General features: G+C 38.8%; 1 protein-coding gene across 2 annotated transcripts in view; it reads right to left on the bottom strand.

The window, feature by feature from the left end:
• ZNF658 (zinc finger protein 658) overlaps positions 1 to 14,271 on the bottom strand; it is a 20,609-nt gene extending 6,338 nt beyond the window's left edge. Inside the window, exons 1-4 of one of the 2 annotated variants that reach the window (XM_011927494.1) lie at positions 14,160 to 14,271; positions 11,443 to 11,492; positions 6,604 to 6,730; positions 6,227 to 6,322 (exon numbers count right to left, since the gene is read on the bottom strand). In XM_011927494.1, coding sequence (XP_011782884.1) covers positions 6,227 to 6,322; positions 6,604 to 6,730; positions 11,443 to 11,457 — 238 coding nt within the window. In that variant the 5' untranslated portion in view covers positions 11,458 to 11,492; positions 14,160 to 14,271. Of the gene's footprint in view, positions 1 to 6,226; positions 6,323 to 6,603; positions 6,731 to 11,442; positions 11,645 to 14,159 lie in introns of both variants that reach the window. The other variant, XM_011927493.1, reaches the window with a different exon arrangement.
• Between the last annotated feature and the right edge of the window lie 10,715 nt (positions 14,272 to 24,986).

Below are 24,986 nucleotides of genomic sequence, written 5' to 3'. Positions count from 1 at the left end.
AAAAAAAGAGAAGACACAAATTATCAATACCAAAAATGCAAGAGAGGACTAACTACTAACAGACATTCACGAGATCATAAAACAGCATTAACAATAACTCTGTCTTAGTTTGGGCTACTATGACAAATTACAATAGATTAAATGGCTTAAAGAATAAACATTTGTTTTTCTCAGTTCAGGAGACTGGAAGTCCGAGAGTAGGGTGCCAACATGACTGTGTTCTTGTGAAGACATCTTCTGGGTTACAGACTACTCACTTCTTATTATAGCCTTATATGGTGAAAAGTGAAGTAGCTAGCTCTGACATCGTTTTGTAAGAGCATTCTAATCTCTCTCTCTTTTTCTTTTTCTAACTATAAAAGCAAACTACCTTTATTTGGACAATCTAAGTGGAAAGAAGGGGTAAGTCAATGTGTACTCTAACCACAGAGAACATATTCTATGTCAAACGTTAAAACATAATGGCAGAATCATCTAAAAGACATTTATTTCTAAAGGAGCGGTCAGTGAAAAGGATATTTATGACAACATAACATATTAACTTAATTCATTATAATGGAGGATATGTTAACTGAATGTGTAATTTACTCAAATTTTAACTATGTTTGCATATGTAAATAAGGCTTAAGAATGTAATTAAATCTTCCTCTAAATGTGTGTGTGTGTGTATGTGTGCATATGTCTGCATGTGTGTATGTGCAGTTCCAAATAACTTCTGGACCAAATGGTTTTAACTAGTGAATTCTACCAAACATCCAAGGAAGAAATAATACCAATCCTACACAATGTCTTCTAGAAAATAAAAGATGGAGTATTTCCCAAATCATTTTATAAGGCCTGCCTCATCCTCATAGCAAGATTAGGCAAATACTATTCAAGAAAAGAAACCTTCAGACCAGTATCTCCCATAACATAAATGCAAAAATGTCCCAAAAAGTGCACAGAAATATATAAACACAGATAATATATCAGTGAAATTTACCTCAAAAATGCCAGTTACTACACTGTAATACTATAAAAACTATAGTTTTTATGCTACATTTTAGGTCAATGTAATCTCCTATCAGTAGTCTGAAGAACTAAAATCAGCCAATACATCAATGCCAAAAATTTTAACAAAATTCAAAATCCATTTATTAATTTAATAAAAGTAATCTATAAAAAGTCTATAACTAACATTATACTCAAGAGAGACTGAGTTTTTTCCCTCTAAGATCAGGAAAAAGACAAGGATGCCCATTACCAGTACCTTTACACAAGATTGCACTGGAAGGACTGACCAGTGCAAAAAAGCAAGAATAAAAACACAAAGATACAGAGTAAATTTACACAGAAAATAATTAAAAATCTAAAAAGCTCCTCGAACTAATAAGTGTTTTTAGCAAGGGCAGAATCTAAGGCCAATATACAAATCTATGCCTACAAACACACAATGACGAACTGGAATTTTAAATCAGAGAAACAATATTTACCACAGCAACAAAACAAAATTAAAAACAAAAATTTAAAAAGCCTCGCTACCTGTGTTCTAAAAACTAAAAGACATTGATGAAAGAAATCAAAGACATACTAAATAAATCAGTAGGGATATTTTGTGTATGGACTGGAAGACTGTACCTTGTTGTCAATTCTCTTTAATTTGCTCTACAGATTCAATGTCACCCCAGTTTAAAAGCCAACATGTTTCCTTTGTAAAGATCATGAACCTCATTTAAAAATGTATACAGAAGATGAAACCTGGAGAAGTACTTGACTTCAAAACTTAATAAGCTAGAGTAATCAAGTTAATGTGGTACTGGCATAAGGAAAGACATATAGATGAATGAAAAGGAATAGAAACTACAAAAATAGACCCACAAATACACAGCCATCTGTTTTCTAAGAAAGGTGGAAATGCTGTTCAGTGGAGAAGTAACAAATCTTTTCAAAAAGTCATGCTGGAATAACCGGACTCCCTGCTCCAAAGACATTAAACTTGACACGTAACTCATGCTTTATATAGAATTTACCACAAAATGGATTATCAACTCAGTGTAAAAAGTGAAGCTGTAAAATTTCTAGAAGACAATAGGACTCCTAAATCTGTTACTTTGAGTTTCGAAGTTTCTAGACAGAACAACAAAAGCAGGTTCTGTAAAAGAAAACAAGTTGGACTTTATCGAAATTAATATTCAGTTTTAGTGAGCCTCCTCTGAAGTTATACTAGCGGGAGTGAGATGCAGCATCACTGCCTGCCTCGTGGGGATGGAAGTCCGGTCCCCGACTGACCTGATGCCCTGGGGGTGGAAGAGGAGGCTTCTGTATTTTTGTTTTTTTCTTTTTGAGACAGTCTCGCTCTTGTCCCCCAGGCTGGAGTGCAATGGCACAATCTCGGCTCACTGCAACCTCTGCCTCCCAGGTTCAAGTGATTCTCCTGCCTCAGCCTCCTGAGTAGTTGGGATTACAGGTGCCCGCCACCATGCCTGGTTAATTTCTGTACTTTTAGTAGAGACGGGGTTTCGCAATGTTGGTCAGGCTGGTCTCGAACTCCTGACCTCAGATGAGCTGCCTGCCTCGGCCTCCCAAAGTTCTGAGATTACAAGTGTGAGCCACTGTGCCTGGCTAGATATTGCATTTTTTACAAACTGAAGGTTTGTGGCAACCCTGAGTTGGGCAAGTCTGTTGGCGCCATTTTTCCAACAGCCAGTGCTCACTTTGTGTCTGACTCAGCAGTTTTTAGCAATCACATATTTTAAATAGGGCATGCATGCTGTTGTTTAGACATGTTATTGCACATCTACAAGACTAAAGTATAGTGTAAACATAACTTTCATAAGCCCTAGGAAAACAAAAATTGTAACTTGCTTTATTGCGAAATCTGCTTCATTGTAGTGGTCTGGAACAGAAACTGCAGTATCTCTGAGGCATGCCTATATAATATATACATATATTCAGCTGCACTTAGTGGGTAGAAAGGAATACATTTACTCCATCCTTCCCCTGGTAATGCATTCTGTATTTTTATTAAATCCCTCCCTAAGAAGAGTCATTAACCTATTCTCTATGATCTTCTAGAATATTTCTACTTTTGCTTTGATAATTAGGTCTTAAGCCAACTGAATTTGATTTTTTTGTTTTGATCTATATGGATACCTCAAGATCCTTTCCCCATTGTTCTCCAGTGTCATCTAAGACCACTCTCTATCAAGTGCATGTTTTTTCTTGAACTTTCTACTCTGTTTCACTAATTTACTAAACCATCCCACCCCCCAACTCCATGCTACTTAGCTACACAGAGTTTTACATAAAGCCTCAATATCTGGTAGAGCAGCAAATCCTCCTGTATCACTGTCTTTATGAATGGGATTGTGTTTGGTATAGCATTACATCTTTACAAATGTATCCCCCCTTGAATTTATTATATAGGTGTTTCCTCTGTTTTATCTTTGATAGGGTTAGCTAAAGTTTAATTCATTTTATTTTTATTGTAAAGAAATATTCCATTTCTGTTTTCCATTTATTTCTACTTTTTTTTTTCTTTTTTGAGTTGGAGTCTCACTCTGTCACCCAGGTTGGAGTGCAGTGGCGTGATCTTGGCTCACTGCACGCTATGCCTCCCGGGTTCACGCCATTCTCCTGCCTCAACCTCCTGGGTAGCTGGGACTGCAAGCGCCCATCACCATGCCCGGCTAATTTTTTGTATTTTTAGTAGAGATGGGGTTTCATCGTGTTAGCCAATTAATTTCTAATTTTACTTTTAAATTCTGCTTTCATTACTGTATTTTTGATGCCGTTCTTGCTTAATTTATTAATGAGATTACGACTTTCCTTCTGTCCACTACTTTAGCTATATCTGATGGTTTCTAATTTGCAGCTACAATTATTTCATTACAGAAATCAAATCCAAAATTGCATTACACTTTTTTGCATATTGTTTAAAAGAGATACTTTAAAATTTTTTCAAGTGGATTTTTTTCATTTTATTATTAATTTCTAGATTTAGCAAACTAGGTTCAGAGAATGCTGTTTGTGTTTATTCTAATTTGTTGAATTTATTGAGGTTTTCTCTTTAGACTAATAGTATACTCTATTTTATCATTATTCCATTAAAACATTAAAGTTTTGTTTTTTGTATTAGCATACATATACACAAATGTATGGTTCACTTTAATACAAATGTAATTTATACCCTCTCTAGGCATATTTACTTGTTGTCCATTGTACCTACTGTTTAATCAGATAAGACATATTATGATGTCCTAATTCTAATGAGTTTTAAGTTCTTAGAACTCCATTATTTTATGTTTTGGAAACATTATATTATTTGGTGCAGTCATTCAAATCCTTAAAGGTTTTCATTTCCCTGTGCTCTTGAACAAGAGCTCTTCCTACTTTAATGAATTTATTGCCTGAATTCAAATCTGAATGATACAGAACATGAAACCTACATTATTTTATCTTTATTGACTCAACAACTTTACCGATGTTTTATAATGATCTTTCTATGTTACTTATTTAGGGATATCCTTTTTAGACAATCAATGTGATCCAATAATTTACATTTAGTGACTTGGCAACATGCTTGATCTAAATGATGTCCATCTTTACGTGATGCTATTTGTTGGTATGACTTCAAACAGAAACCTTAATTGTGCTTCACTTCTAATAATTAAGATGATTTTACTTTTCTGTTCTAAAAATGACATTGAAAACTATAGTTTTTTAAGATTCCTGGAATCATTTATTAGTACAAAAGCTAATAGGCATATAAAAAGATGCCTGATATCATTAGTGACCAGGGAAATTGTTATAGACTTACTTGTGCCCTTCCCAAATTCTTGTCTTGAAGCCCTAACCCCCAGTGTAACTGTATTTGCAGACAAGGCCTTCAAGGAGGCAGAAAGGGTAAAAATGAGGTCATAGGGAAGGACCCTAATCCAGTAGTACTGATATCTTCATGAGCAGAGGAGGAAACACCAGAGTATTCTCTCCCACTGCATGTGCACAGAGGAAAGGCCACATGAAAATACAGCAAGAAAGTGGCTGTCTTCAAGCCAGGAAGAGACACGTCACCAGAAACCAACTTATTAGCACTTTCATCTTGGACTTCCAGCCTCTAGAATCATGAGAATTTCTGTTGTTTAAGCTACCCAGCCTATGGTATTTTATTATGATAACCCTAGCTGACTAATAGAGAAATGTACATCAAAACCACAGTGAGATATCACTTCGCATTCACTAGGGTGGCTCAAATCAAAAAGTCAAATAATAAGTATTGGTGAGGATGTGAAGAAATCAGAACCCCACATGCTGTTGTTAGGGATGGAGAAAGGTGCACTTAGAAAAACAGTCTGGTGGTTCCTTAAACAGATAAAGACACAGATACCAAATGACCCAGCAGTTTCACTCCTAGGAGTACACACGAGAGAAATAAAAACAATTGTCCATGCAGAAACTTGTAAATAAATGTTTATATTAGCATTATTTGTAGGTGGAATCCCAAATACCTACTGACTGATGAATGGACAGACAGGTGGTATATCCATACAATGGAACATTATTTCGCCATAAAAAGAATGAAACATGCATTCTATAACAGCACTCGTAAACATTATGCTTGGCAAAATAAACCAATTGCAAAAGACCACATATTCTATATGATTCCATTTACATAAAATGTCCAAAATAGGCAGATCTATAGAGACAGAAGTAGACTGGTGGCTACCTAGGGCTGCAGAGGGCAGGGGGGACAGGAGAGTGGTAACTAAAGGGTATAGGTTTATTTGAGGTGATGAAAATTAACTGTGGTGATGTTTACATATACAGTCATCCCCTGGGGAGTTGGTTCCAGGATTCTCTTGAATACCAAAATCCATAAATGCCCAAGTCCTTGATAAAAATGGCACAGCATTTGCATATAACCTATGCACATCCTCTTGTATACTTTAAATCATCACCATATTAATTATGCTACCTAATATAATGTAAATAGTTGTTATACTATATTGTTCAGGGAACCCTGACAGGAAAAAAATGTCCATACATGTTGAATGAAAGTGCAATATTTCTTCCCAGAATAGTTTTGATCTGTGGTTGCTTGAAGTCACTGACTGGTACACTTTAAAGGAATGAATTGTAGGAATGTGAATTATATCTCAATAAAGCTGTTAAAAAAGAACTTTCAAAGGTGCTCTCCCTCTAAAGTCTAACTACCCCCAGGGGGCCCCTTCTGGTAAGGCCCACTCACCTTGGTACTTCTGGTTCAGGAATTCATCTTCTAAGGACCATGGCTCTTCTCCTTGCTCCAACTTGGAGATCACCTTGGGTTTAGTAATGCAATATCCTATAAACAAAATAATTGAGGGTATACATGGACCAGATTCACGGGCTTTGGGGTTACCACAAGGGGAAAAAAGATATGGCAGCAAAGCATTAACAGGGTGTTCATTTGAAGTTTTTAATGGGAAAGTAATGAAACGTTGCTTTTGTTTCTGTAAAGGTTTCAACGACTTCAGACCTTTTAATCCAAAGCCCTTTAATCTCTATAAAGGGTCCATGTGTCTTGATACTTTTTAAAAAGGGAACATAGATTCTCAAGACAGCCCAATGGTAAGCTGTGCTCACCCACTGAGATGAGGTGGCTGTAGTTCTCCAGCATCACGTCTCTGTACAGGGTCCTCTCAACAGGGCCCAGGTGCTGCCACTCCTCCTGGCTGAATTCCACAGTCACGTCCTGGAATGACACTGATGCCTGTAACAACATTTATCACAACAAATGTAACAACGGTTTGTTCAAGGGTTCAGAATTAGGTGACATAGAAAATATCTTTGACAGCTACTACTTTGAGGCTCTAAAATGAACGGTTATAAAGGCTTATTTTAGACCCAATATTGTCTTAACATATGTTACTCAATTAAAACATTTTTTAACTTGCCATAATTTATCTATATATATTTATGAATTCTAGGTATTTTTAAGACAAAAAAATTCAGCGTAAAACAACTTCCTTCCAACCACCTCCTTCCTTCTTCCACATCTCCGCAGATTATCTGGGGTAGCCTTTAGGACATTCACACCCTCCCTGGCCATCATCACTGTAAATTCTGGGGACTAAGGAACAGATACATGTGAAGTCTGGAGATACCCTGACCAAACTTACATACAAATAAATGTATACAAATATACAAGGGTAGAGCACGTGAAGAGCAGAGAACAGCTACAATAGTTGTAACCAAAGAGACCAGCGTAAGAGACCACTTCCTACCCTGAGGTCACAGCAATGGATTTAAGAACAGGGATGTAACCACAGAAGAGAAGCGACACCCATTGAATAACTACTTTCTTGTACAGCTATTCAATCTAGCCGTATGAGCAGTTTCTTTTTAAAAAATTTTGTTTTTAATTGACAGAAAGACAAATACTTCAAATTATATCTCACATGTGGAATCTAAAAAGTTCAAACTCATAGACGTAGACAGTAGAATGGTGGTTACAGAGGCTGGGGGTGAGGGGTGAGGAATGAGGCGGCATTGGTCAAAGGGTACAGAGTTTCAGTTACATAAGAGGAATAGTTGTTCCTCTTATGGAAAATAATAATGTAATGTATATTTCAAAAGGAGCAGCTGCTTGGTGGTGCCAAAACTGGTATTTGGGAAAGAAGAAAAATGTGTTAGAAGGTTCAGTGAGAGTTCTGTTCATGGTGATACATAGCTAGAACTGTTCCTTCAACCAGAACACACATGATTTTAGAGCACAGAAGGTAAGATGGGGATGAAGACAAGCATTTAGGAGTCACTAGCAATTTAGGTGGTGAGTGAGGCTGTCAGAGACAGACAGCTCCTTGAGCACACAGGGATTGAGGAAAGAAAAGAACAAAAAACAACGTCTGAGGAACCACAAAGTAGAAAAAGTGTAGGCCACAAAGCCAGAGATGTTTTCTGAAAAATAATAATAGACTCAGGAGGGGGCAGAGTCTTAGAAACTGAGAAAAGAGAAAGTTTCCACAACAAAAAGACTTCAAATTCAAATTAGCAAGTGATGACGGTGAAGATACTGAAGATCCAAGAAAATTCCTTCTTAGATAAAAGCAATGAGAAACTGGCAAAAACTGCAGAATCAACTTTTTCAGAACTCTAGAAGCTACCAACGGCTTACAGCAATCTGCAGACCACTGATACGAGAAAAACAGCTGCAAAGGCTTACAGCAATCTGCAGACCATTGATACGAGAAAAACAGCTGCATCACAGTAAGAACAAGGATCTTGTGTCATTTCAACCTGCCCTATTTCCATCCCTCTCACTCCAGCTTAGCATCAGCTTTGAGAAACGTCTGAAACAACAGGAGAATCCAGCAGCCTGGTATCCACTGGATGAGGCCGACTGGGTCACAGGTTGGCCAAAGTCTCATTCCCAGAAAACCCTCATTACCTGACCTAATTTGTGGTTCCCGGGAAGAACTGACTTGCAAGGCTGATTGTCTGAATTAAGTCAGAGTTCCCCAGTGTGAAAAGCCTTATCCTTGAAGGCATTTGCCAAAAACATTCGCAGGCATTTGCCAAAAACATTCAAAGGCAATTGTTTAACTTAGCAGCTACCTGAGGCAGTGGCTAACACCTGACATAAATAACAGCCTAATTGAAAAGTTTTTTAGAAAGGAAAAACTGGGGAATGGGATGTTCATAAAGCTTTTGAAAAGCTCCTACAGATTCTAGAGACTCTAGGTCACCTACATGCATAGAGCTGAGCATACGCCCAGGGCTGTGATGATGCTCTGGAAAGATGTGAGAAGGCCCTAAACTGTCACCCTGGGTGACCTTGAGGTTTGGGGTGAACAGGAAGTGAAGGTTAACACGGAGTTATAAATTGCCTGGATGACTGTTGAAGGAATGCCCCAGCACTCATGAGGCTCTTTGGCACAGACTGAGAGCCTTACTTAAGGTTTCAGGCATTTAAGAAAATTTCTGCAGACTTCTGCGGCCACACATGACAACAAACACGGGCTCTACTGAATCAGTTAAAAAGTCACTAGACAAATTTCAACAACAACCCCTGCAAATTGAGAATGTTTTCTACAGTTGCCACCTTATTTTATTTAAGATGTATAGTTTTCAACAAAAAAATGCAAAACAAGAAAAGAAACAACCAAGTAAGACCCACACGCGGGAAAACAGTATAATCGACGGAAACTGCTCATGAGGAAGCAGGCACTGGACTTAAATAGATGATGGCTTTAAATCAACTATTTGACATATGGTCAAAGACTTAGAAGAAATGATATGTCAGGACCAAAGCAAAGTATTAGAATAACATCTCACCAGATAAAGGATATAAATAGACAGCAACTATAAAAAGGGACCAAATAGAAACTTTAAAGTAGAAAAGTAAAAAACTAAAACAAACATTTTACCAAAAAAAAACCTGTTCAACAGCAGGTCTGAACAGGTAGAAGAATCAACCAACTGGACAACATGCCCACTGAGATTATGCGGTGAGAAACAGAAAGAAAAATAACAAGAAATGAACTGTTGGACAGCACCAACATATGTCAAATAGACTAACAGAATAGAGACAGAAAGGGTCTAAAAAAATATCGGAAGTAATAATGCCCAAGAAACCCCCAAATCTGATGAAAATGATCAATCTACACACCCAAAACGCTTCACAAATTTTAAGTAGGATAAACTTGGAGAAAGAAATCCACACTGGCTGGGGGTGGTGTCTCAGCCTATAATCCTAGCACTTTGGGAGGCTGAGGTGGGCAGATCACTTGAGGCCAAGAGTTCCAGACCAGCCTGGCCAATATGGCAAAACCCCATCTCTATGAAAAATATAAAAATTAGCCACACATGGTGGTGAACGCCTGTGATCCCAGCTACTCGGGAGGCTGAGGCACAAGAATCACTTGAACCAGAGGTTACAGTGAGCTGAGATCGTGCCACTGCACTCCAGCCTGGGTGACAGAGCAAAAGACTGTCTCAAAAAAAAAAGAAAAGAAAAGAAATCCATACCTGGACATGAGAATCTGAATGTTAAAAAGACAAAGAGATAATCGGGAAAGCCACAACAGAGAAACAAGTGATCATATTACAGGCTGATTTCTAATGAGAAACTATGGAGGACAGAGGGCAACGGGATGACATATTCAAAGCGCTGAAACAAAGACTGTCAACCAATAACCTCCATATCCAGGAAAAATGGAGAAACTGTAATTTTCCCAGGTAAACAAAACCTGAGAGAATTTATCACAGGCAAGACTGCCTAAAAGAAATAATAAAGGGAGTAGTTCAGCAAAACTATGGAGACAGAAGAGGTTAGTGGTTGTTTGGGGCTCAGAGGGAATGAAGTGGTAGTTACAGTGTCCACAGCTTCTTTCTAAGGCAATAAAAATGTTCTAAAATTGACTGCAGTGATATTAGCACATTATCTGAGAATATACTAAAAAAAAAAAAAAAATCACTGAATTCTACACTTTAAATGGGTACATGGTAATATATGTGAACTGTGAATTGAGTCTCAAAAAAGCAGTTTCAAAAAAAGAAAAAAACAAGGGAAGACAAAATAATTTGCAGACAACAGAGAAGACTAAGAGCCAAGGACAGAAACGGAGGCTGAGCCAAGTGAAAGGACAAGGAAGGTGGCTCCATGAACACATCAGCCGGGGAAGCACCGGCGAGGGGCAAGTATCACTAACAGAAATGTTCCGGGACAGAGTGAGTCATTGAGGCAAGTGCTGCAGAAAAGCCAAGCAAGGACAGGAAAAGACCACACCACTGGATGTGATTATACTCTGGGTAGGGACACTGGACAGCCCAGGCAAGTGGCAAGAAAAACCAAGGCATCCCATGGAGAGTTGCCGTTAAATGCTAAGTGGGGAAATATCTGAAAGAGAACAGAATTTTGGACCATCTGCTGAGCAACCTATCATGGCTATTCAAAGTATTTATGGAGAGTGATTTTAAAGACATTCAGTTGACTCATCAGAAAAATGTTAAATTCAACTCTTTCACTGGAGTTTTTGAAAAACAGTACTGAACCTGTTCAAATTTAGCATTACAGTTTCTACTTCTATTGAAGAAGTAATATTCTGTTATTTGGCAATTTATTAACTAAGTCACCTTCTTGAAGAACAATAAATACATTTCGTTATGTTTGTATTCCATGATAAATCGGTTTGCTTTATCTTTCTCATCAATGTAAACCTTTAAGTATCGTCTGTCTGACACTCCACCATCGCTGTCAATAACCTCAGAAACAAATCTGAAGCTTAATTGGGTAAATTTGTAATATCGAAGGATCTGCATCTATCCACATGCCACTTTGCTCAGCTATTAATCTGCATTTCTACATCTTCTAGGAATGTGTCTGATCCATTTCTGTTTCTACTTTTCCATGTTAATGTAAAGACACATAAACCCTTACAAAGCCTACTGTAAAACAAACTGGTTTTTAAAAACCGAACTCACCTGAGAGATGTTCATTTTCTGCTGCTCCTGGAAGAGCTGTGGAGGTTCAGCTGGGAAAGAGGAAAAAGCAATGGGGTCATGAAAGACCTGGTCTGCCTCACAGTTCCTACAGAGATGGTCCCTGACATGAGATGGTTCGACTTGATAATGGTTTTTCACTGCGACATAATCCCACAAGGAGCATGTAGTCCTATTCATGTGCCTAAAAAAAATATCATCACACTCAGCTGGAAAAAAGGATTCCCAGTGCAGAATGTCCCTTCCACTCTTGAAAAGGGACAGGAGGGACCACTCAAAGATAGCCACACCTGAATACGTGCATCTCTGATAGGATTATGTGCGCTTAAACTTGCATTTTCACTGAGTAAAGTAATACTGTTTTTTGTTGATTTACTAATAATTATGTTGATTTATTAACAATTATGTTCCCTTTTGACTAAGAAAAAAGTAAAAATAAAACAAAGGATTAAGCAAGTTCAGGTATACAAAGATGAAGCTGCTTACCTTCATTAAAGCTAATGTCAAAGAACTACTCAGCTGGGCGTGGTAATCCCAGCAATTTGGGAGGTGAACTGCTGGAGGCCAAGAGTTCGAGACTAGCCTGGTCAACGTGGTGAAATCCTGTCTCTACTAAAAATAGAAGAAAAAAAAATTTTTTAAATAATTTTTTAAAAAAGGACTACTCAGACTGACTTATTAATCAAGTTCTTACTGTCTTTACACCCAGAATTAGCACTTCCACGGAAAAAATTAAGATGGGATGTTTTACGCAAGGAATTTCAGGCCCAATATTTTTGGGTTTCCAATACAGGAAATTCTTCCTCTACTACCAGGAAAGCGGGAACATTAGTATTACTCCAAACGCCACATGTGATGATGAACACTGTGTGAGAGGGACTCAGAATGTGGAAGAAGTGAAGAGGAAAATAGGCTGCTGTTTGGCATCTGGACAGCTGATTACGTCTTCCCTGGATATCGTGACCTCATCAGCCCTCCAGTAAAGTGTCTTTTTCCACTCAGCTTGACAGTCACTCATCCTTCTCAACCCCAGGGAACTGCCTTCTGCAAGTTAGTCCACAGCAAAGTCACACGGTCTGTGATGGCTTCTGGATGTGGCAACATCACTAAATCTGATGCATACATTATATACGGAATCAAGAACTGCCTCTGGGGAAGCAATCAGGACTTGCTCCTTTCTAGAATCTTCTGCCTCTTCTTTGACACTCTAAAAGAGGTCCCTGTCATATAGGCTGTTCTTCTATGGCAGTAGTCTCTAGGACTCCCTCTTTACTGCCTCATACGAGCTGCTTTGCTCCAGAGGAGCTGGGACTTGGGCCTGAGAAACAAACTCAATTGAAACCACCTAATACCTTAAACCTGACTCTTGAGATTCACTCGAAATGTGCTATCCAGCACTGCAGCCATCAGCCACACAGAACCACTGAACACCTGAGGTTTGGCCAGTGCCACAAGTCGAGTATTTAGGATGCAATGAGTTAAGTAAAATAAAGCAGTAAAACTGACTTTGCCTGCCTCTTCTCTTCACTGTAGCTACTGAAAAATTCCAAGCTCTTTTTTTTTTCTCTTTTGAGACAGTCTTGCTCTGTCACCCAGGCTGGAGTGCAGTGGCTCAATCTGGGCTCACTGCAGCCTCCGTCTTGGGTTCAAGCGGTTCTCGTGCCTCAGCCTCCTGAGTAGCTGGGATTACAGGAGTGCACCACCACGTCCAACGAATTTTTGTCTTTTTGTAGAGACGGGTTTTTGCCATGATGGCCAGGCTGGTCTCGAACTCCTGGCGTCAACTGATCCACCGGCCGAGGCCGCCCAAAGTGCTAGGATTACAGGCATGAGCCACTGCACCTAATCAAAAATTATGAATTGTGTTTGTTTGTGGTTTGCCTTATCTTTCTACTGGGCAGCACAGCACTAGAATATCAATCTGTGCCTTTGAGGAGACAGCAGGAACAGTACAAGAGGATTCAGGAGCCTCAGCCTGAATCAGAGGTTCTGTAGAGACCCGACAAATCGCAGGATGTATTTACCACTTGGTGAGATTCTGTCCACATTCACTTCACAAACATCTACACAGATCTGGTGACAGGCCGCTCTGCATAAGCGCTCTGAAGGCTTTAGGCAGATACTGAAAAGTCTGGGTTTCAGGCAGGCAGCATATTAGAAAGAGCAGGACAGGGAGTCACATCTCTCCGCATTTGCATCTCACCTCTCTCACCTACTAGTGTGTGCTCTGGGGTACCCATCCCCATGAACTTTCGTCCATTTTTTAAAAATGGCACGTTTATACCAAGGAGGGTCGCTGGGAGGGTTAGGTGAAATACCAAACGATGAGAATAAGTGTCTCATAATTGTGAGAGCAGCTTACATTTCACACAGTGACTATAACGGATACTTGACAAAATGCTTTACAGGTGACAACTTATTTAATTCTCAGAATAGGAACCCGAGTTACTAGTAACCTCCTCCTGTTCGCCGTCAACCTTATCCACGCACATTGCCCTTCCCGCGCCCGCAACCCCGCGGGGCCCGGCAGCCCCTACACCTGCGGACAGGACTGGGCCCGGGCCCGCGCACGGGGCCGCGGAGGAGAGGGGAGGGCCATCCTGGGGACTCCTGAGACTGCCTGCTGCAGTCCCCCGCACACAAGCCCGCCCGTCCCCAGGCTCCTGGGCCGCGCGGAGCCCTGTCACCGACGCTCTCACCCCAGGTGCGCAGCCTCGGCTCCCGCGCAGACCTAAAGACTCGGACACCTTGTCCCTTTCAGGCCCGGGAGGTCGGACGGCAGGAGGTGGGGCTGGGTTTACACATGCGCAGAGCGAGCGCCGAAGCCCCATTCCCGAAGCGCTACGCGGCAGGCGCGTAACATTGAAAACTACACTTCCCGTAAGCCCGTGCGCCCGAAGGAAGTACTATAATTTTTTCTGCTTCTTTGACCGGCTGGGAGGGACCTTTGGAGCCCAGAGTTTTCCCAGATTCCCAGAGGTTGTCAGCATGATCACGAACTGCGAAGCGTGGTTCTTGATACGATCCTGGTTGGAGAAAAAAGCACCTGAAACAGACATTAACAATTGGGGAAACATGACTATCGACAGGACATGAGAAATATTAAAGAAAATTACCATTACTTTGAGAATAATGGCTAGACAATGTAGGACATTGTTCTTATGTTTAAAAGATATGTACGGAAACATTTACAATTGTATGCTTGTAGTTTAATTGAAATACTTTAAAAATAATTTCTCAAAACAATGAGAGAAAGCAGATAGTCTGTTTTTGTCTGTTTTTTTTCTCCACAGTTCTGAGTTCTGAGTTTTGCCAAATGCATACTGTCTTTTAGTGGGATTTCCACCAATGCAGTGATGTAATATCCACCATCACGGTATCATAAAAAGTAGTTTCACTGCCTGATATGGTTTGGATTTGTGTCCCCGCCCAAATCTCATGTCAAATTAAAGGAGGGGCCTGACGGGAGGCGATTGGATCATGGAGCAGATTTCCCCCCTTGCTGTTCTCGTGATAGTGGATTCTCACAAGATCTGATGGTTTAGAAGTGTATGGCACTTCTCCCTTTGCTCTCTCTTTTGTCTGCCATGGTAAAGCTGTGATTGCTTCCCCTTCACTTTCTGGCATGATTGTAAGTTTCCTGAGGCTTACCAGGAAGCATGACTGGGAGAACTGCAGAACTGTGAGACAATTAAACCTCTTTTCGTCATAAATGACCCTATCTCAGGTAGCTCTTTATAGCAGTGTGAGAATAGACTAATACAGAAAATTGGAACCAGGAGTGGGGTACTACTATGAAGATACCTGAAAATGTGGAAGCAACTTTGGAGCATAGCTTTTATTGTTTCGCATTGTGCCAGCAACATTTGTAGAAAAGGCTATCTTTTCTCCACTGTCTTGCCTTTGTTCTTTTGTCAAAGATCAGTTGCTGATACTTGTGTGGGTCTTTTTCTGGGTTCTCTATTTTGTTCCATTGATCCATTAATACTTGTCAGTTATTTCACCAATATGACACTGCCTTGATCACTGTAGCTTTATACTGATTTTTGAAGCCAGGAGGCGTTAGTCTTCTGACTTTGCTTTTCTTCAATATTGAGTTGACTATCTGGGTCTTTTGCATTTCCGTATAAACTTTAGAATCAGTTTGTTGACGTCAACAAAATAACTTGATTGAGATTGCGTTGAATCTATTGATCAAGTTGGTAGGAACTAACATCTTAAAAATATTGAATTTTCCTATCCACTAACATGGAATATCTCTCCATTTATTTAGTTATTTATTTCTTTCATCTGAGTTTTGTACTTTTCCTCATATAGATCTTGCATGTATATTGTTAGATTTATACCTAAGTATTTCATTGTCTTAATGATAATATAAATTGTGTGTTTTAAATTTCAAATTCCAATTTTCATTGTTGGTTTATAGAAATGTAATTGATTTTTGTATAATAAGCTTGTATGCTGCAATCTTGCTAATAATCACTTAGTTCCAGATGTTTTTCTGTCAACTCTGGGGTTTCCCTACAGGGACGATCATATCATCTGCAAACAAAGATAGTTTTATTTCTTCCTTCCCTATTTGTAAGCTTTTTCCTTCATTTTCGTGTTTTGTTCCATTAGCTGGGACTTTCAGTATGATGTTGAATAGGTGTGGTGAGAGAAGAAATCCTTCCCTTGATTACTATCTTACGGGCATTTTCTTTCTGAGCATTTAACTATGATGTCAGCTACGAGTTTTCTGTAAATGTTCTTTATCAAGTTGAGGAGCTTCCCTCTATTCCTTGTTTGCTGAGAGTTTTTATCATAAATGGGGAGTGGATTTTGTCAAGTGCATTTTCTGCGCTCATTGATATGATTATTTTTCTTTAACCGGTTGACAAGATGGATTGGATTAATTTCTTTTCTTTTTCTTTTTTTTTTTTTTTTTTTGAGATGGAGCCTCAATGGCACAATCTTGGCTCACTGCAACCTCTGCCTTCCGGGTTCAAGCGATTCTCCTGCCTCAGCCTCCTGCGTAGCTGGGATTACAGGTGCGCACCACCACGCCCAGCTAATTTTTGTATTTTAAGTACAAAGGGAGTTTCTCAATGTTGGTCAGGCTGGTCTCAAACTCCTGATCTTATGATCTGCCTGCCTCGGCCTCCCAAAATGCTGGGATTATAGCTGTGATTTTCAGTGTTGAAACAGCTGTGCATACATACGTGGAATTAATCCAAATTATGGTATATAATTCCTTTTAAATATTGTTGAATTCTATTTGCTAATATTTTGTTGAGGGATTTTGCTTCCATATTCATAAGAAATATTGGTCTGTAGTTTTCTTATCTTTTAATGTCTTTGTCTGGTTTTAGTCTTAGGCCACTGGTGGCTTATAGAGTTAGTTAGAAAGTATCCCCTCTATTTTACTGAGAAGATTGTAGATAATTTCTGTTGTAATGTTTGGCAGAATTCGCCAGTGAAACTATATTGGCTTGGAGCTTTTTATAAAAAAGTTATTAATTATTAATTCCATTTCTTTAATAGATATAGGCCTACTGAAGTAGTCTATTTCTTATTTGTGTGAGTTTTGGTATATTGTGTCTTCTAAGGAATTGGTCCATTTCATCTATGTTATAGAATTTGTGGACACAGAGTTGTTCATTGGATATGAAATTCTAAATTGGTGAATTTTTTTCTGTCAACACTGAATATTTCACTCCACTGTCACTCACGTGTTTTCTGAAGAGAAGTCTGATGTGGTTGTTACCCTGTTTCTCAACATGTAACATTCCTTCCCCCCACCCACCTCCTTTCAAGATTTTCTCTTTGTTTTTGATTTTCTCCAGTTTGAATATGATATGTTTAGGTATATGTTATCTGATATGTATCCTGATAAGTGTTCTCTTAGTTTCCTGGTCTATAGTTTGGTGCCCGTTATTAATTTTGAAAATTTTCAGCCATTATTACTTCAACTATTTCTTATGTTCATTTTTCCTCTCTTTTTGGTATTCCTATTATATGCATGTTTCGTTTATAATTATCTCATGTTCTCGGATATTCTGTTCCATTTTTAAAAAATCTGTTGTCTCTTTGCATTTAATGTTTGGAAGTATATACTGACATATCTTTGAGCTCACGGAGTGCTTCTCAGTTATATGCAATCTATTGATGAGCACATGAAAGCAGTCTTCGGTTTTGTTTCATTTTTGAATTGTAACATTTACTTTTGATTATTTCTTAGAGTTTTCATCTCCCTGTTTACATTAGCCATCAGTTCTTGCATGGTATTCGCTCTTTCCATTATAGCCCTTAGCATATTAATCAGAGTCATTTTAAATTTCAAGTCTGGTAATTCCAAAATCTCTGCCAATTCTGAGTTCAGTTCTGACGCTTGCTTTGTTTCTTCAGATGGTGTTATTTTGCCTTTTAATGCACTGCAAATTTTATTGGAAGCCGAATACGATGTATCAGATACAAGGAACTGCAGTAGATAGGTCTTTACTGTAAAGTTTAATGTTTATCTGGCTAAGAGTTCAACTGTATTTCCTCTCTGCCATAGCTGTAATGTCAAATGCAAAAATTTCCTCTAGTGTCCTTGTTTCTGTCTCCGCTTTTGTCTTTGGGTGTTCATAGACTCCAGAAATAGGGTCTGAGCCGTCAGTTCTTTTAACTGTAATTCCAAGCTATCATGCAGGAGCACTATTGATGCAGTGGTAATGAGTGGCAGGCGGGCAAGCCTTCCATAATCCTCTGATTAGATCTCAGTCTTTTAGTGAACTGAAGTTATGTATTTCTTTTCCTCCATGTTAAAGTCTGAAGGGGGCTGGTATGGCCTTCCCCAGGCCACTGAGGCTTTCATAAAAACCCATTAGGCTGGGTTCTGGTCGAGTAGCTCCCCTGAGTGTGGGCCTTGTTAAGGGGAGCAGAGAGCTCTGAGCACGTCTCCAAAATGGTTACTTTTCCCCTCCACCCTGATAAAAATCATCAAAGGAATTTTCTCTGATCTCCATACTGAGAACCCGGTAGGGATCTTGCAAGTAAAACTCTGTGAAGTGTGGGGGCTGCCTCCAAGATCAGGTTTCTTCTGAGTTTTTAACTCTAAAGTTAGTCCACATTGAGCCTCCAGCAATTTATGAATTACAGTTTAAAGTGTTGCTACCCATACTGCTGTGGACATCTGCCTCTGGGCATCTGCTCCTGGTAAGCTGTGGTTCTCTGTGTCTGCCCGTCTGTATCTGCCTGTCTGTGTCTGTCCGTCTGTATCTGCCCGTCTGTATCTGCCTGTTTGTATCTGTCCATCTGTTTCTCCAGCTGTCCTGATAGTAGTTTGTCCCATGATCTCAATTCTCTACTTGAGCTAAGAAGGGTTGTTAGTTTTCAGTTTGTTCAACCTTATTCTTACTAGGAAGATAAGAATAATGACTTCCAAACTCTTTGCGTGTCACACCAGAAACCAAAGTCTGTTTATTGTGTTTTGGATTGCATTGCTTTACGCTGTAAGAACAGGTCTTTGTGAAGTTTAGTCAGACTTGCTTCCAGGCTTCTACTTTATTCTTTGAAGTATATTATCAAAGAATTTAAGCTAATTGAGTCTGTGACCATCCATAGTGGCACTACACACCTCTGTTATTATCTTTCTTTATTCTCCTAGTTCTCTCACTACACAAAGTATCCTAAGTATGTTGACTACAACAAAATGTCAACTTCCTGAGGACAGGGAGCTTGTCTTTGCCTCACTGAGCATATATGTGCTCAAATATTTCTTAAGAAAGGAACAAGGACCTAAATCTGCTAGATACTACTAGGCAGTGGATTTCTGATAATTAACAAGACATTACCTACCTTCCCCTAGCTTAGCATCTAGAGGTGGAGATGATAAGGACTATGATGAGAGACAACAGAGCAGAAGACAAGGACGGGAATTCTTGGGGTAGTCAGTGGGGGCTTCTCTGAAGAGGTAACACTGACACTGATGCTCAAAAGGTGGGAGGGAGGAGATCATGTGCAGAATGGAGGGTAAGCCCCCACTCAGGAAAACCAACGCCCGCTATGGGAAAGATTTTAGCCCATTTGAAGAAGACATAAAAATCAAGTGCAGACACTTGAGGCCATTAAGAATGTTCCTTTGGCTTTACTCTGAGAAGTCCCTATCACAAGCCAGGCTAGGAACCACCTTCTCTTCGTCTGAACTAGACTGTCAAGCAAACCTCAGTGATGAAGAAGGCAAAGTGATATGGGTCCTTTCCTTTTTTTAAAGTAATCATTTCTTATTCAATTCAGGAAGTTAATTTATGAAAATGTCCATTACTCCCAGGCCAACTAGACCAAGACAAGAGTAATCAGAGCAATGGAGAGTACGACTGAGAGAGAATAAGAATGAGTATCCCTTTACACACCCACCAGAATGGCTGCTTACAAGTCTGGCTGGCTAGAATAACTATTATCTTTTTCTGTTTTTTTTTTAGAGACGGAGTCTCGCTCTGTCACCCAGGCTAGAGTACAGTGGCATGATGTCAGCTTCTCCTCCCTCACCCTCCTGAGTAGCTGGGACTACAGGTGCCCACCACCACACACAGCTAATTTTTTGTATTTTTAGTAGAGATGGGATTTCACCGTGTTAGCCAGGATGGTCTTGATCTCCTGACCTTGTGATCCACCTGTCTCAGCCTCCCAAAGTGCTGGGATTACAGGCATAGGCCACCGCGCCTGGCCTAGAATAACTATTTTCTTATTATTCTGAAGCTACTTTGGGTTATTTTCTCAGTTCACAAATATTACACACATTTTTCAAATAGCAGAGATTCTTAAATATTCTGAATTTGAAGCCATATCACCTGACACTCATTCAAACTGCATGAAACTGATTATCATTAAAAGATGATGACTATTATTAAACATCATACAGTACAAACTGTTTTAAGGTAACACAGTTAAAGAGGAAAAGGCCTTCTTTGTAGAAAAAAATTGAGTTGATAATTTCACAAGGATGAAAAGATTATCACCACTGTGTAACCTGAAATAATGGTTGTAGGCAATAATCATCTTTGTGAAGATGATTTAGCATCAGTGGCTGCTAAATCCATTCATGATAGCTTAATAAGAATTTCTTGAGATAAAATAACATAAAGTTTATCATTAACATACAGTTTATAATTTTAACCATTTTTAAGTGTACAGTTCAGTGGAATTAAGTATATTCACATTGCTGTGCAACCATCCCCACCATCCATCTCCAAGATTTGTTCATCTTCCCTAATTGAAAATCCGTACCCATTAAAAACAATAACTTCCTCTTCCTTCCTCCCCCTACCCCCTGGCAACTGCCATTCTAATTTCTGTATCTATGGGTATGATTACTTTAGATACCTCATATAAGTGAAATCATGCAATATCTGTCCTTTATGACTGGGTTATTTCATTCCTTTAGCATAATGTCTTCAGGGTTCACTCGTGTTACAGCAATGAGCAGAATTTCATTCCATTTTAAGGCTGAATATGCACGGTTGGATGTATACACCATATTTCATTTATCTATTCATCCATTAATGGACACTTGGGTTGCTTCCATGAGCTAGCTATTGTGAATAATGCTGTTAGGAACATGAGTATATAAATACTTGTTCAAGTCCCTGCTTTCAATGTCTTTAGATGTATTCCCACAAGTGCCATTTCTGGGACATATGGTAATTCTCTGTTTAATTTTTGAGAAGCTGCTGTACTGTTTCCCACAGCAGCTATAGCATTCCAGCAATGTGCAAGCATTCAAATTGTTCTCCATCCTCACCAACACTTGTTTGTTTTTTTTTTTAATTAATAACCATTCTAATCAGTGTGAAGTGGTATCTCGTGGTTTTGATTTGTATTTCCTTCATGACTAGTGATGTTGGCTACCTTTTCATGTGCTTCTGAGCCATTTGTGTATCTTCTCTGGGGAGATGTCTCTATTCATGTCCTTTGGGCATCTTCAAGCTAGATTGTTTCTTTTTGTTGTCACGTTGTAGGAATTATTTATGTATTCTAGATATTAATCCTTTATCAGATTAATATGTGATTAGCAAACATTTTCTCCCAGTCTGTGGATTGCCTTTTCACTCTGCTGAGGCTGTGTTTGGATGCACAAAAGTTACTAATTTTGATAAATTCCAATTTATCTCTTTTTCTTTTGCTGCCTGTACCTTTGATGTCTGATCTGGAGAACCACTGCCAAATCCAGTGTTGTGAAGAGATTCCTCCATTGTGTTCCAAAGTTGTAGACTTTTAGCACTTACATTTAGGTCTCTGATCCATTTTGAGTTAATTTTTGTATATGGTGTAAGGTAAGGGTCAGCTCATTCATTTGCATGTAGGTATCTACTTTTCCAGCACCATTTTGCTGCTTCTAGGATAGGTAGATTCATTTTAAAAAATCAAGCTTGGAAAGTTTCAGTCATTTTCTTTCCCTCCTTTTTTTCTCTCCGTATGCATACATTAGTATGCTTGATGATGCCTCACAGGTCTCTCAAGCTCTGTTCATTATTGTTCATTCTTTTTTTCTTTCTGTTTCTCAAACTGAAGAATTTCAAATGACTTATCTTCAAGTTTGTTAATTCTACCTTCCGCCTGCTCAAATGTATTGTTGAACGCCTCTGATGACCTTTTCATCTTGCATATTGTACATTTCATTTCCTAAATTTTTATTTTGTTCCCTTTATGTTTCCACTTCCTTGATGATATTTTCTAGTTTTTATACATTGCACTCGGCTTTGTTACTTTTCCATGGTTTCCTTTGGATCTTTGAGCATCTATAGGGCATTTGATTTAAGGTTTTTGTCTATAAAGTTCAATGTCTGTTCTTGCTCAAGGATAGTTTCTCTTTTCTCTTTTCCTGTAAATTAGCCATTTTTTTCTTATTTCTTTGCATGACTTAGAATATTTTGTTGAAAACTGGACATTTTAAATGGTATAATGTGGTCACCCTGAAAATATTTTTTTCTCTTTTAAAGTTCCATTACTGTTGTTCACCATGGTTTGTAGTTGCTTATTTGTATACTGACTTTTATAAACTATTTTTTTTAAAGACTGTATTCTTTGTTTTTCATGGCACCTGATATGGTACATGTGTTTTCTCAAAATTCCTATGTTGGAATCCTAACTGCCAAGGTAATGGTGTGAAAGGTGAGGCCTTGGGAAATGATTAGATCTTGTTAGCTGATATTTCGTGATTGGGATTAATGTCCTCATAAAAGAAACTTCAGCGAGTTAAGTAGCCCCTTCTGTCATGTAGGGACACGGTGAGAAGGCACTGTCTATGAAAAAGCAGGCTGACACCAGGCACCCACTCTTCTGGCACCTCGATCTTGGACTTTCTAACCTCCAGAACTGTGAGAAATAAATTTCTGCTGTTTATTCCCAGTTTATTGTATTTTGTTACAGAAGCCCAAATGGGCTAAGATAGCCTCTGAAGTTTTTGTTCCTTTATCTTGTCAGCTAGTGGTTTGACACAGATTTCCTTAAACACGTTTTAGTTGCCTCTGTTTTGGCTTAGCATTTGCTCGGTTGCTATAAACCATTGACTATTTTTCAGAGTTCTGACAAAGTTGGTTCTGACAGATTTTGCTCTGTTTTTGTGTGTGTGTTTCTGTGAAGGATGGGCCCTGATGCTTTCTCCCTTATCGTTTTCCCTGGCATCACTCAACAGCTCTGAGAGCTTTCAGGTTTTGACGATTCTTACAGGTCTTTCCAGTGTTTGTTCTCTGATCTCTAATATTGGAAAGCCATCTCTTTTTCTTAAATATTGATAACACAAGGCCAGTGAATTCATACTCAGGTTAAGAGGGCCTACAGTACATACTTACAGGGCATTTTTATTGAAGAAAATATATTTATGCCCAGATCTCATAGTTTACCAGAAACATACTTTTGTTCTTTAGGGAGCAAGTATACTCCCCAAAGTTGTGAATAAAACTGAAATAAATGTTTTTGTTTTGTTTTGTTTTAATTATTTACCCTTTTCTAAGAAGTTACCAAGTCAATAGTCCTCTAAAAGTGAGAAAAAATAAGGTATCTTAATCCTTTCTTATAAAATAAGACATATATATAAGCCTTATTACAGATTAGATATTTTGGTTTCTGACATATTATCCACAGAATAAAGTAATTCCAAGTGTATATTTTCTATATTTGGAAAAAAAAATTCAGAAAAATTCTCTTTGGCAAACTGGCATTGAATGTACGCAGGTATTTTGGCATTTTAAAATGTGATTTTTCAAAACTCAGTGGTAAAGAGAAATAAAAGAAAGAAATAGTGAGTAGAGCACAATAGTCTTTAAGATTAATTCTAGGAACTGGAAAAGCAGATAATGTAGTGAATTAAATAAGAAATGTGAAGAGTAAGTAGAATAAAAAGGAAAATCAGTGCACAAAAATTGTCAGGACTATATCAGAGACAGGATTTAGATTAGAGAGGGATAACAGGGTCCAGATTCTCCAACTGTCAAGTACAAATTACATTGGTAGGATACTCATTAGTCCATATACTTCCGGTTGCATTTCTCTCTTTTCCATTCCACTCATCATGAAAATAAATTTAGGATGTCAAGAGTTACCTATATTTAAAGAACAGTCTTATAGCCCAGGTTCTAATATCCCTATCACATCACAGACATAAATGCACAAGCAGAAGTATAAAACTGGTGGGAGTAAAAGTCATTTTCCACTTCTCTGGATTGGGTTCATTACTCTCTCTTGCCTCTGTGTCTATTTATGGTATCAATGTTGTTCAACAGTGATCGTCTTCACCATCAAATTATAATTTTCCTCTTTCCCATCTGTTCACTTATTTTTGCCAAAACAGTCATTTCCCTGATGCATCTTCAACTTCATTTTCCACCTACTTTTCAAGATATTTAGTTTCTATTGATTCAGAGAGCCTTAGACATACTCCTTAGAGTTTTTAGTTTTTATTTCTTATAAAAATTATTGTGTGTACTTGGCTGTTATCATCCTGCTGCTACCCACATTCCAGGCAACAATGTTAGGCCGGTCCTGTAAAACCTAATATGGCCCCGAACCCACTGCTTAAGATACTAGTAGATAAAAGAATTAAGAGACAACATTCTGAAAACAAAAGTTTTACCTCAATTGCATGGACATTTGGCGTTCACACTACCACTCTACAAGTCCATAGTGTGGTCTACTTTAGTCTAGACAAGCTGTTAATCCCTTTTAAATGTTTTGTTTCTAAAAATAATTTTATTTTTTTATTTTTATTTTTATTTTTTTTTGAGACGGAGTCTCGCTCTGTCGCCCGGGCTGGAGTGCAGTGGCCGGATCTCAGCTCACTGCAAGCTCTGCCTCCCGGGTTCACGCCATTCTCCTGCCTCAGCCTCCCAAGTGGCTGGGATTACAGGCGCTCACCACCTCACCCGGCTAGTTTTTTTGTATTTTTTAGTAGAGACGGGTTTCACCGTGTTAGCCAGGATGGTCTCGATCTCCTGACCTCGTGATCCGCCCGTCTCGGCCTCCCAAAGTGGTGGGATTACAGGCGTGAGCCACCGCGCCCGGCCTAA

This window comes from Colobus angolensis, unplaced genomic scaffold (assembly GCF_000951035.1).
Source record: "Colobus angolensis palliatus isolate OR3802 unplaced genomic scaffold, Cang.pa_1.0 Scaffold72, whole genome shotgun sequence".
Lineage (NCBI taxonomy): Eukaryota > Metazoa > Chordata > Mammalia > Primates > Cercopithecidae > Colobus > Colobus angolensis.
The sequence above is the reverse complement of the archived record's forward strand: the minus strand, read 5'-3'. Positions and strand labels throughout refer to the sequence as shown.